At 36.1% G+C, this 14548-nt stretch overlaps 1 protein-coding gene across 5 annotated transcripts in view; it reads right to left on the reverse strand.

Annotated features, from left to right (window-relative positions):
- The window catches only part of LOC149829967 (aromatic aminotransferase ISS1-like), a 165424-nt gene that overhangs the window by 104689 nt on the left and 46187 nt on the right, over positions 1-14548 (reverse strand). For 4 of the 5 annotated variants that reach the window (XM_090016194.1, XM_090016192.1, XM_090016191.1 and 1 more), the window contains one exon: positions 10442-10501. The exons of the other annotated variant lie outside the window; for it this stretch is intronic. In XM_090016194.1, coding sequence (XP_089872320.1) covers positions 10442-10501 — 60 coding nt within the window. The remainder of the gene's footprint in view (positions 1-10441; positions 10502-14548) is intronic. 5 annotated transcript variants of the gene reach the window in all.

Below are 14548 nucleotides of genomic sequence, written 5' to 3' on the forward strand. Positions count from 1 at the left end.
GGTTTCAAATTAAATGGGTCCAACTATCATGTTTGGGCCGGAAATATGGAGGCTAATATAAAAGGGAAGGGCCTATGGGGATATGTACTTGGCACAATTCCGGAACCGGAACCCAAGATTACCGTAGTAAATGGAAGCGAAATCAAGATTCTTGAGGGAGAAGAAAGAACCAAAGCCCTTGAAGAGTACTCCAAGAAACACGATGAATGGGAAATGAAGAATTTCAAGATTCTTTTATGGTTTTTCTCATCCGTGGAAACCAAGATTAATGCCAACATTATTAAATTCAATAAAGCATCGGAAGCTTGGCATTATCTTGAAAAAATGTACACCTCAAGGGATCTCTCTCATAAGTATTACCTTCAAAAGAAGGCTATCTCCCTTACTCAAGGTGAAATGACGATTAGGGAATACTTTGCCGATCTTTCCTGTATTTGGGATGAGTTTGCAATGCTTGAACCAAAATGGAGTGGAGAGGCAATTGAGCTCCGTCACAAGCAACTTGAAGAAGATCGGTTCTTCAACTTTTTGAATGGGCTAAGGCCCGAATTTGAGCAAATAAGGTCATCTCTTCTCTCCTCTTTCTCTCCCCCTTCTCTTGAAGATGTTCTCACCAAATTAAGTGGTGAAGAGACTCGTATGAATTTATGTAAACAAGGACCAAATGTTCTTGCGGTCCCTTGTAATATTGAAGAAAATAGTGAGGTCAATGCCGTATCCAGACCCGGAAACAATGTAAGAACCTATCGTCCCCTTCACTTTAAATTTCAAAATCAAGGTGAAAATGGTGGTCAAAGAGGAAGAAGGGACTATAGCAAAACTATTTGTCATTTTTGTAAAGAACCGGGGCATATCAAACCCGTATGTCCCAAATGGAAGAAACTTCTAGCCATGGCTACCACTGGTGTACCGCAGAAGGATGAGGCATCTTCGAGTGGGACCCTTTCTATAAATCAAATAGTGGAAGCTCTTCAACCGCTCCTCAAGGGATCTACCTCCGGTGCGGCCGTATCCACTTCTTCCTCTCCAGGTAAAAGCTCTTGGCTTTTGGACTCCAGTGCATCCTTTCATATGTCCCCAAACATTTTTTCACTTTCCGATTATTCGAAAAATGGTTCCCCATCTTATGTCACCACTGCTGATGGAACCGCTCTTGAAATTAAAAGAATAGGTAATTTTGAAACTCAAGAATTTTCTACTCCAAAAATCAGATTTATACGTAAACTTAACTTAAATCTCCTCTTTGTTTCTCAACTCACAGACCATGGCTGCGATATTAAATTCTCTTGTGATAAATGCTTAATACAGGATCGCCAGTCCAGGAAATTGATTGAGGAAGGCTTTAGAAGAGGAGATTTATACTATATGGAATCTCTTCAAGTTCCAAAAGTTTTGTGTAATGTTTCCCGACATAAAGATATAAATGTGTGGCATAAAAGACTTGGTCATCCTAATATCACCAAGTTATCATATTTACATTTTCCAAAAGACCTATGTAAAAGCTCTTTTTCTTGTAATGACTGCATTCTCGGAAAAATGCGAAGTTTACCTTTTGAGCAAAGAACTATGTTCTCTTCTAAAACTTTCGAAATTGTTCGTTCAGATGTTTGGGGACCTGCACCTGTTGTTTCAAAAGGAGGTTTTCCTTATTATGTAATATTTGTGGATGATTTTTCCAGATATTCGTGGATATATTTTCTTAAGTTTAAACATGAAGTGTTTTCATGTTTTAAAAATTTTCATTCAATGATTAAGAATCAATTCAACAGCAACATAAAGATTTTTAGAAGTGACTCTGGAGGAGAATATCTCTCCAATCAATTTAAGGTATATCTTGAGGATCACGGAATTATTCACCAAAGGTCTTGTCCTAAAACACCTCAACAGAATGGGTTGGCTGAAAGAAAACATAGGCACATTATTGAGACCACTAGGACCCTTCTTATATCTCAAAATATTCCTAAAAACTTTTGGGCTGAAGCAGTTCTTGCTTCTGTTTATTTGATAAATCGCTTACCATCTAGGATATTAGGAAAAATATCTCTCTTTGAGGTATTACATAAGCTTGAACCTGATTATAATAGGTTAAGAGTCTTTGGATGTAAGTGTTTCATACTTACGGATAAGAATGACAAGCTCTCTCCCAAGGCTATTCCTTGTGCCTTTCTTGGTTATTCCAAAACTCAAAAAGGTTTTCGTTGTTATGACCTTAGAGATGATAAGCTATATGTCTCTAGAAATGTAACTTTTTTAGAAAATGAGAGTGGTTTTGAAAAAAATGTTTCTCAACAAGAAAATTTTGATTACTCCTTATTTGACTTATTGTCTAGTAATGATAATATATCTAGTGATGATGAGGTATCATTAAACCATGATGAGGAAAATAATGCAGATATTGGTGAACATAACTCACTTAATGAACAAGAAAGTAGAGTTCCAAGTGAGTCAATAACCTACTCTCGTAGAAACCAAGACACCTTTAGAAGTGCTATTGATCAATATAGTGAGCTTTCTCCTATTCTTGACCATAGAAGATCTGAAAGGAATAGAAGACCTCCAACTCGTTTTGTATCTTTTGACTCTTTTTCACCCCGATATAGGGCTTGTCTTAGTGCCATTCACTCTTATTTTGAACCAAGAAATTTTGAAGAAGCTAAAAAAGGTATAGAATGGCAAGAAGCCATGCAAAGTGAACTTAATGCTCTTAAAAGGGCAGAAACTTGGGATTTCCAAACTCTACCTATAGGAAAGAAAACTATAGGTTGTCGATGGGTTTTTAAGGTTAAAACTAAAAGCTATGGATCCTTGGAAAGGTATAAAGCTCGCTTAGTTGCTAAAGGGTATGGGCAAGAGTATGGGATTGACTATGAGGAAACTTTTGCCCCTGTAGCCGAATGGTTACAGTTAGATGTCTTATTACTATTGCATCTATTAAAAATTGAAACATCTTTCAAATGGATGTGAAAAATGCTTTTTTAAATGGTGATCTTAACGAAGAAGTATATATGGATGCTCCACCAGGCATGAAGATTCCTAAAGATAAAGTTCTTCGTCTTCGTAAAGCCCTCTATGGTTTGAAACAGGCCCCCAAGGCCTGGTATGATAGATTTACTAGTGTAATGTTAGAAAACGGTTTTTCCTCATGTTATACTGACACCGCTCTATTTACTAGAAGATCTAATGCAGGTATTGTGATTCTATTACTCTATGTTGATGACATGCTAATGACAGGTGATGATGTTCAAGGAGTCAAGGGTATTAAGTCCGTCTTGACTTCAAAATTTGAGATGTCAGACTTGGGTTTTCTGACATATTTTCTTGGTATTGAGGTTGCCTATTCGCAACGTGGTTATTTTCTATCTCAGTCTAAGCTTGCTTGTGAGATTATTGACAGATCAGGAATTTCTGATGACAAAGTATGTGAAACTCCTGAAGTCGTGGGATCAAAAATGAAGATTGACGATAGTGTTCTCCTAACAGATCCTACTCCTCACAGGCAGTTGGTATGCTCTCTAATGTATCTTAGCATTACTCGACCCGACTTGTCGCATGCTATTCACATCGCAAGTCAGTTTCAGCATGCTCCTACAACCGTTCATATGAGTGTTGTCCTTCGCATCATTAGATATTTGAAAGGAACCATGAACAAGGGAGTTTTTCTATCTTCTTCCTCTGAATTAAAATTGCTTGCTTATACTGACTCAGATTGTGGAGGTGACCCTAGTAACCGTCACTCCACCACTGGCTTTTGTATTTTCTTAGGAGAATCTTTGATCTCGTGGCGATGTAAAAAGCAACAGAAGGTCTCCTTATCATCCACTGAAGCAGAATATAGAGTCATGGCATCTACCACCATGGAAATTGTATGGATTCGATGTCTTTTGGAAGATATGGGAGTAGTTGTCAAAGAACCAACAAAGCTATGCTGTGACAATAAAAGTGCAATCTACATTGCCAAGAACCACACCTTTCACGAGCGAACAAAGCATATAGAGATGGATTGTCATTATGTCCGAGAAGAATACTTGAAGAAGGTCATTGATCTACCATATGTGACATCTGAGTATCAACTTGCCGACTTCTTCACAAAAGCTCTATGTTCGCCCAGATTTCATTTCCTTCTTGACAAACTTGCGGTTATCACACCGTAAGTTTGAGGGGGGGTGTTAAAATGTATCTCCTAAAAATCATTATTGTAAATATAAATATATATATATTTATATACATAGAGATATATTTACATATAATATATTATATGTACATATATGTCTATGTATATAAATATATATATTTATATATATTTACCCGAAAGGGTATTTTTGTCATTTCCTGTTTTGCGCATATTCCCTTTTGAAATATGTTGTAACTTTCTTTTTTTCTTTTTTTGTAATTCTTTTTTTCTTTTTCTTTTTGACATTTTTTAATGTGCATTGGGGGTCCCCCAATAGAGTCGTTGGGGGCCCCCAACGGTCACAAATGTGACCGTTCGGGGCTCCCAACGACTCCTTTGGGAGCCCCCCCTTTGCACCTTCTTGCATTTGTATAAATAGGGGTGTTCCCCCCTTGTATTGCTTAAGCTTGAGAGTCTCAAGCATTTGGTTCTTTCTATAAAATACATGCCATTGTGCATGTTTATTATTTTTACGCTTTTGCGTACTTTGTTCAAGTGTTGTGAGAGTGCCTTCGTGCACATCTTTTCTATATTATTTGTGCTCGTATGCGTATTGTCTATTCATAGACAATTTCACAGGTAACCATGATCTGAAGTGTGATGTTGGTGGTTTATCTCCCATTCAGAAGTTCAAAGGATAAGATGGAAGTACGTGTGTTAAAAGGTCAAATTTTTTTTTAATCCATGTTCACACATTAGTAAGCCTAAATATGCTGGAAATGTGATCAATGTGGAGTGAACATTGGAGGAACAGCCATCGGTCACTAGCATGATCTATATTTTTTTTTTTGCTGGACAATTTTGATTCAATATTGAGATAGTTCCTGCCCAAATCTGTAGCTTTCTTTTACCCACCTTTTAGTACAATCCATCTCTTCTTAATCCTGTAGAGATTTCTGTAACATTGGTTAGTTACAGGAGGATATCCTCTTTTGTGTTTCTGTCCAGACTTTAAGGTCTGACAAAATTACTTTTACATACCTGCAGCAATCTATTTCCTCCCATTATATCTTCACGATTTGTAGTATAATGCTTTCACCCATTATGTTCCCTAATGCAACACTCACTGTAGCCGATTTGCACCCCAAAGTTATCAGCTTATCTCAGTCCACCTGAATGGCTGAAATCAAGTTGATCACAGGGGAACAAAGAGCCATTATTTCTGATCTTTATTGTAGTCAACTGTAATTACTTCATAGCTAAATAGGTTGTGTTAAAAGATGCTATATCCTTGAATCAGCCGTTGGATTTTATGCTGCAAAATATTTGAAGTTTCCTCAATTTGCTGAATGTGAGCATAGCCATGGCAACACATGGACGTCTAGTATATCACTCATCCAACCATGTTGGCATACTAATGATTATTTTGCATGATATAGAATATTTTTGTATAGCCATTAACACATCTCCATGTTTTATTTTGCATGTTCAGGGTATCTCTTACAATCTTTTCATATCATATTAGTCTAGATATTCATAACATACCTTGTACTTCTCACCATATCAGTAAATTCTTCATCAGCATGCCATTAAGTTTATCATACATATTCATTCATCAGCATCTCCTTCATAATTTAGGGATTATATTTAAAAGGGGCATTGTATATATATGTTTTTCCATCATTTAGCTTAAGTCTATACTCTTCATACTTATCATGTACGTTCTGTACTTAGTATATGTCATAAACATTTTCATTATATATATATATATATATATATATATATATATCATATACATTTTCTTGTTAACATAAGCTTTACACTTAGGTATATTGTATATGTAATGTCCCTCATTCAACTTAAACATGGCGTCTAAGCATTTTCATAAGCATTTCATATATATTTCCAGTATTATATTTTTATTAATATGGTATCTCCATTGTAATCTGTGTATAATCGTAGGTGTGATAGTGTTAAATATGAGATTTTCAATTTCTTTTATGTTGTTTCTTGAATCAATTCCCGTTTGGAGGAAAAATCCGAAAAATGCCGATTCTTTTGGCTCTTTATTATTTATTTATTTATTTTTTTGCTTTATGTCAACAATATAATAGTTAAATGTAAATTTGGAATAATATTTACTTTTACTGCTTAGATTAGGATGCATATCATACAGTTTTTTTCTGCAATATCCTGATTACATGAATCATGCATTTTCCTTGAAAACCACTATGGATGTACACGAATGGCACATGCACCCGCTACTAAGTAGTTAGTAAACTCGGAGGAGTCCGTATTTATGGCCCTAGTCAGAATACGGACGAATCTCAGATCTACTATCTTCTCATTAGTCACATTGAGCCTACACTATTAGGCTATTTTCAAAATCACATCATATTTCCATTTTGCAAAATATTGCGGAATTAAATCAATTAAATCCTAAACATGTTCACGGCCATAATCGGAATATGTAAAGAGTTTACTTTGATTTAATACACGTTTTTCCAATGAATTCCTCATAAATTTCCTGAATATTTTTGTCGAAGTGCATTCATCCATTCAAATCATCGGCATCATGAAATTACATGCATTTTCATGCTTTTCTCAAGAAAATTTCATTCTAAGGAAATCAATTCCTCAAAAAATTCTGAAAATTTTCAAAGCTGAATTTTCCCAAGTCAAGTTTCCTATGATTTTCTTAGGAAACACTTCTTTCCTAGCATTCACTTTCAACTTTTCAAAGGAAATTTTCTAGCCTCCTCAAAGACTCAAAATCGATTTTCCAATCTTTCAAGGCTAAGATCCTTAGAATTTCAATTTCCTGAGTTTTGATTTTTCTTTCTCAAAAGAGTTTTCCTATGAATCTTCAATCACTTTCCAAAGAAAATTTTCAAAGTTAGTATTTTCCTAACAAACATTTTCTCTTCAAGTTTTTCCCTTTTCTCAAAGAATTCTTTCCATTTTCCCAGGATTTTCTCACATTCTCAGAAATGTTCTTATGATTTTCAAATCCTTTTATCAGAGTTTCCTTGAGAGAAATCGATTTTCATCTTTTGCCTTAAAAACATTTTCCAACTCCAAAACATTTTCTAAGCATACATAATGTTTTCCAACTTGCATTTTATAAAATTTCATAGCACATACCTGAATTCTCTGTGCATTTAGGATAGAACACGATTTTGTTAATTCAGCTAAGTTAAACACACATTTGGTCCTTGGTTCGATTACCCCTGTTAAAGGCGGCAGGAACGGTCGAACCTCGTACCGACAGGTCGAGTCCCATTCCATGGAATATTTCTCGCAATTTCAAAATGGAGGCGAGTATTTCAAAACAATTTTCAAAACTCTGATCAAGTTTGACTCGCAGGATCGTTTCCCCCTCTCTCTCGCAGGGAAGGAAAAAAATTTGCGACGATAACAGGTTTGGCGACCGTGATGGGACCTGTCCTTGTCTGATCAATTATGTGTTTGACTTAGTTCAATTATCAAAACTGTGTTCTCAAAATGTCAGTTCTTTTACTTTCTGATATCATGCGAACCTAGGAGGCTAGATTTTGACCTAGTTGACATTGATTGCATATAGCTTAGGCATGGTTTGGTAGGACCAGATTGAGGAGATATTTTCATGCTCACATAGACTTAGGTCTAAACACAACTCTCCTCGATTTAGGATCTGAATGCAAACAATGTATGCTCCTTTAAAGATTTTCAAAATCTATCTTCTGCCGTAAAAGACCGACAGGCAAGGCTTTTGCCCCTGTCGGTCGACGAAAGGAAGAAGAAAAGAAAAGGAGAAGAGGAGGCGGCAGAGGGGTGCGCACCTGGGGTGCCGACCTTGGGTTTCTGGAAGGGAGCTCGGGTCGGGGTCGCCTGTGCCGATCCCGTCAACAGGAAAAGACAGGAGAGGTGAGGGGTGGTCACCTGAGGGCTGCCGGACGGGAGGTCGCCAGTGGCGGTGGGTTGTCAGGGGGTCTCCGACGAGCAGAAACGAGAGGGGGGTCGAAGGAGAGAAAGTGCAGAGACAGAGAACGAGAGAGCAGAGGGGAAGGAGGTTTCGAGAGACCTCCCCCCCTTTGTCGTTGCGTGCTTTTATAAGCACGCAGCCGATTAACCACCAGATCTGGGTCGGGCCCGGATTCGGCCTGGGTCCAAAAAAAAAATTTATGGGTTTTACATGTTCGTTTTTCAGAATTTCTTTGGGTTCAAATTCAAAGGAAACCGCTTCCAATTTGGGAGGAAATCTTTGGTTATTTCCTTTAAAACATTGGATTATATGCTGAAAAGAATTCTTTATTCTTCTTTTACTATTGTTGCAGCACTGTTGAGCATGAATATTCGTGAGAAAATTATGCAAACAATGAGGTAGTGACCATTTTTTGCTTCTTCACTTTCGACGTGGCTGAAGGTTTAGTCTGATTGGTTTCGAGGCATTTGATAATAATGCCTCTTTGGTGTAATCTTTTGTTGGGTTGTGTGTTGTTTAGTGTTGGTGCCCGTGGTGCCATTTTCATTGCTGATGCTGTCACCCAGCAATTAAGGAGTCCAAGGAAAGCAAGCCAGCAAGTTGGTTTTGTATTTGTGTTAGTTTAAGAGTGATTCAGGTTGAGTTTCTTGATTATTTAAATTTCCTGTCATTAACAAATCTCAAACTCACTTCAATGATTGTTTCTACTGTTGAACTTTCTGATAAGTTTAGGGTTTAGTCCAGAGTTACCGGAAGCGCCTAGCTAAAAGGGGAAGCGCGCTTCCCCGAAGCGCGCTTCGAAAGCGCGAAACATCGCGCTTCCGAAGCGTGGGGGGAAGCGTCCCCCTTTTTTGGGAAGCGTGCTTCCCTTTAATGGGGGACGTGTTTCCCTTTAATGGGGGACGCGCTTCCCTTTAAAGGGAAGCGCGCTTCCCATCATGCTTCCCCCTCGCTTCCCCTATTTTTTCAATTTTTTTATATTTTTTATTTTTGTTTTTTTCGCTTCCCCCTCACTTCCGAGACGCTTCCGAGACGCTTCCTAGGTCGCTTCCGAGACACTTCCCGAATCGCTCCTAAGTGGTCCCACGCTTCCTCGCTTCCTAAAATTTTGAAAGTGCCTCGCTTCCCGCTCCCGCTTCCCGTATCGCTTCCCGCTCCCGCTTCCTCAACTGGCAACCATGGTTTAGTCCAATGGTTTTGGGGTGATGGGTGAGAAAAAAAAATGTATGCTTGGTTGGGCCTTTCATTGCTTAATGAAAAATAATAAAAAAAACAAAAACTTAATTTAATGTTGATAAGGAATTTTGATGAATCAGTATTTCTTTTCATTGTCCGACATTACTAACCGATGCTTAGGGTGAATTTTGCATGCATGATGAATGAGATTATGACAATGTTAACTGTTAAAACTTCAAAATTATATATATATATATAATATAATATATATATATATATATAATTTATTACATTTTTGCCCCGCCGCACCCAAGGTTTTTTAAAGTGCCGCACCCTCACCCATGTGACATAGCCAACAACTATAAAGTACAAAACAGAAAATTAAAAAATAAAAAAGACAAGTCAGTCCTTAGAGGAAAGGACTGACACCTATTACATAGTTGAATTGACTGAAATACCCCTGATGGGTATTTCAGTTTACATACACAGAATACATATATATATAATTTAACAGAATATTCCCATTTTCTTCTCAAGAAACAAGTGAGATATTTCTTTGCAAAATTGTGCTCAATTTCATATTTGCCAATTCCACCAATATCTCTTGTTACTTGTTAGATGAATTATAATTTTGAGGAATGAATCGAGAGAGAATTTGACTTCTTTAGGCAAGCTGTGGTTGGTAAACAAAGACAGGTTTTTTAGCAAGGTATAAAATGTATCATCAAATATTTAATATGATTCCAGAAGATCTATTGTCCGTTCAAGTAATGGATTGTAGCCAATTGAAAGGATCATTTGATCAATCTAGATAAAATTTCAATCCCATTCGTGATGAGGATTTGACATGTCAGACATTGATCGATCCAACAGAGATTCAACAACTAAAAAAAAATTGGTCCTTTGGGATCCTTCCCCTCTTCAAATGGAATGAGATTGATTTATGATATAACCTTTTGGATGTTATTCAATGCCCTGACTATTCACGGAACATGAAAAGCAGATGAATAATCATCTGTTTCAAAATATTCCGTGACTTCAATTACATCTGAAAATGACTTGTAAACTTTATTGTGACCATCTCTCATTGGTGCTCATTCCAGAACTACAACAAAGAGAAGTGTCTCGCATCTGTACAGGTGGAAAACATTCAAATTTAAATAAGTGGCAAGAAGAGCTGCTTGACTCACCTGGTTGGCACCAGCAGTGACCATTACTGAAGAATTGAACAACTTGTTCTCTCGGCGAAGCTGCAATTTGTTAAAGTACTAATCAATATTAATGATAGGACCTTTACAAATAATATTCTTTTAAGAAAAAAGCAGCAAAATGTCAGAATATTGCACAAATTATGAGATTCATTGCAAACATCTTATCCAAGGCTTTCTTCTTTAAAGAAAAAATTCCACACAGAACTTCAAAGACCCACCAATGTATTGGCATACTATTAAAGGTTTAAATGTTGTTGTTTGATACACCTGTATTTATAGGTCACATCATATAAGAAAAATATTTGTTATCATAACAAAGTTAGTTACAATAATTCCATGTGACAAGAGGACAATAGATGATGAATCCCTAACCAATGAGTTACTAATCCAACTCACAGTTGCCTGATCAAGCATCATTTGTTCCATGTTTATAGTGTACCAGTATCAGTTATAACATAAGATTATTAGTAGGAACAATCTTGTAGAAAGATATATATCTCATCAATCAACAATGAGTGGTAATCAATTCTATGCATACATTAAAACCAAAAAGAAATGATTCACCATGAGTCCACCACTAATATATAAAATGTGCACATGCAATTGGTCAATAAGATTACTCGAATGCACAAACTAGTGAGCCACCTTAAATACTAGACATGATTGTTAAAATATATATATATAAATGTATACATATAGATATATATATTTTTGTAATACCCGATAAGGGTAAATAGGTCATTTTCAATTTTTACGCATATTCACTTTAAGAATATGATTGTAATTTACTTTCTTTTTCTTTTATTTTTTTCTTTTTCCTTTTTTTATTCTTTTTAACCATTGGGGGCCCACACAATAGACGTTGGGCCCCTCCAACGGCCACAATTGTGACAGTTGGAGGGGCTCCAACCTCTATATGTGGAGCCCCTCCAAGGTCTCCATGTGTATTATAAATAGGGGTTGAACCCTATTGTATTTCTCAAGCTTTGAGTCAAAGCTCTCTCACTTCTTTAATAAAGATTTATATTTTTTTATGCCTTTATGCATTTGGGTTCTCTTGAATGTGTTGTGCCTCTCTGCACATTTGTTCCAAGTGTTCTTGTTGTGCACGTGTTTCTCACTAAGAACTTAGTGTTCTTATGTTCGTTGTCTCTTTGAAGACATTTTCACATGGTATCAGAGCTTGGTCTCTAGAAAAAGAGCTCCGGTATTGCGTCATCTGTGTGGTCTCCTCGAAGAACGTGCACATTCCTCTCTATCATTCTTTTGATACAAAAAGCTCTTGTAAATTATTTCAAGTAAAGCGCAATACATCAAGTAAGCTCAAAGAAGACCCGTTGCGGTAAAATTTCAACTCCTGAAGACTTTTTCCTTCTCATTAAAGGCACTTCCACGAGGGAAAAGGATTCTCACTTCTCCTTAGGATTTAAACTCAATGGGTTCAATTATCATGTTTGGGCCGATAATATGGAAGCCCATATTAAGAGAAAAGGTCTTTGGGGCTATGTCAAAAGCACCATTCCCGAATCCGAACCAAAAATCACCATTATTGAAAAAGGTGAAATTAAGGTTCTTGATGGGGAGGAAAGAGAAAAAGCTTTTGAAGAATATAATCAGAAGCATGAAGAGTGGGAAATAAAGAACTATAAAATCCTTTCTTGGATTTTTTCCATGGTGGAAACAAAAATAAATGTCAATATTTTGAAATTTAAAAAGGCATTTTATGTTTGGGATTATCTTGAGAGGATGTATACCTCGAAAGATTTATCTCATAAATACTACCTTTAAAAAAAAGGCATTGACCCTCTAACAAGGAAAAATGCCTCTTAGAGAGTACTATGCTAAATTATCATCCATTTGGGATGAACTTGCTCTTCAAGAACTCAAATGGTATAGAGAAGCTATTGAACTAAGGCATAAGCAAATGGAAGATTATCACTTTTTCAATTTTTTGAATGGGCTTAGGCCCAAATTTGAACAAACTAGATCCTTGCTTTTATCTTCTTGTACATCTCCACCTTTAAAATATGTTCTTACTAAATTGAGTGGAGAAAAGACTAGATTGAGAGAATGAATAAAACCAATCAAAGTGTGTTGGCCGCTCCTTCACAAGATGAAAATGAAGGAGCCTATGTCGTTTCTAGACCGTGGAATAATGTCAAAGCATATAAACCCCTTCATTTTAACAAGTTCCAAAATCCAAATCAAGAAACAAGAGAGAATGGTGGTCAAAATGGGAGAAGAGAGTATAGTAAAATTATATGTCATTTTTGCAATGAACTGGGACATATTAAACTGGTGTGTCCTAAGTGGAAGAAGATGGTTGCCATGTCAACTACATTTCAACCGCATAAGGAAGAGGGTCCATCTACTTCAAACAATGGAGCAATGTCTCTAAGTCAAATCATGGAAGCTCTCCAACCTCTTCTTGAGGGGTCCGTCTCCGGGGCCGCTATGTCAACCTTCTCTCCTCCCGGTAAGAATCCTTGGCTTTTATATTCAGGTGCCTCATTTCATATGACTCTAAATATTTTGCTCTTTCCGAATACATAAAAAATTTATCTTCTTCTTTTGTCTCAACTGCGGATGTTGCTTCTCTTGAAATTAAAGGAATTGAAAATTTCGAAAAACAAGGTTTTTTTTATTCCTAAAGTTAGATTTATCCCTAAATTAAATTTAAATTTACTTTCAGTTTCTCAACTATCGGACCATGAGTGTGATATCAAATTCTCATCAAATAAATATTGGATACAGGATCGTCGGTCCAAGAAGTTGATTGGAGAAGGCTCTAGGAAAGGAGATGTATACTACATGAAATTTCTCCAAATTCCAAAACACTCTTTTTGTAATATGGCCCAATATAAAGATATAAATATTTGGCATAAACGCCTCGGCCATACCAATATCATCAAGCTTTCTTATTTACATTTTGTCAAAAATCTATGTAAAGACAACTTCACTTGTAATGATTGCATTATTGGAAAAATGAGAAGATTACCTTTTGAACGAAGAACCATGTTTACAACTAAACCTTTTGAAATTGTGCATTCGGACGTATGGGGACTGGCACCCGTTATATCTAAAGAAGGATTTTCTTACTATGTCATTTTTGTGGATGATTATTATAGATTTTGTTCGATATACTTTCTCAAACATAAACATGAGGGTTTTTTTTTACATTCAAGACATATCACATGATGATAAGAATTCAATTTAATGGTAAGTTTAAAATTCTTATGACTGATTCCGGAGGAGAATCTCTCAAATAATTTTAAAAATTATCTTAAAGCTACTAGAATTATTCATCAAAAATCATGTCCCAAAACACCCCAGCAAAATGACTTAGCCGAGAGAAAGCATAGACATATAGTTGAGACCACTAGGACTTTACTTATCTCTCAAAAGATCCCTAAAAGTTTTTGGGTCGAGGCGGCTCTTGCATCCGTCTATCTTATAAATCGTATTTCTTCAAAAAATTTGAATAAAATATCACCTTTTGAAATTTTATATCAAAAGGAACCTGATTATAATAGACTAAAAATTTCTGGATGCAAATGTTTTGTTCTTACCGATAAAAATGATAAACTTTCACCCAAAGTCATCCCTTGTGCATTTCTTGGTTATTCGAAAACTCAAAAGGGATTTAGGTATTATGATGTTAAAAATGACAAACTATATGTTTCTAGAAATGTAACTTTCTTAGAAAACTCAAGTGGTTTTGAATAATACAAACCTAACGAGGATAACGCCGATTATTCCTTCTTGTTTGAATTATTATCTAGAAATGAGGATATTTCTAGTGATGATGAAATGATATATGATGCCTCTAATAGTGATTTTCAAGAAAATGAGAGTTCTCCACTTCTTGAGTAAACTATCGAAGAAGGAATAACTAATAAACCAATCACGTATTCACATACAGATAGAAACACTTTTAGAAGTGCAATTGAAAAATATAGTGAATCCAATGAATCTTCTTCAATAAACAATCCTCGTAGAACCGAGAGAACTAGGAGAAACCCTTCTAGATTTGTATCTTATGAATCCTTCTCACCTAAACATAGAGCATGTCTTAGCGCCATTCAT

Source organism: Nuphar pumila, chromosome 8 (assembly GCF_984573655.1).
Source record: "Nuphar pumila chromosome 8, dmNupPumi1.hap1.1, whole genome shotgun sequence".
In the NCBI taxonomy this organism is placed as follows: domain Eukaryota; kingdom Viridiplantae; phylum Streptophyta; class Magnoliopsida; order Nymphaeales; family Nymphaeaceae; genus Nuphar; species Nuphar pumila.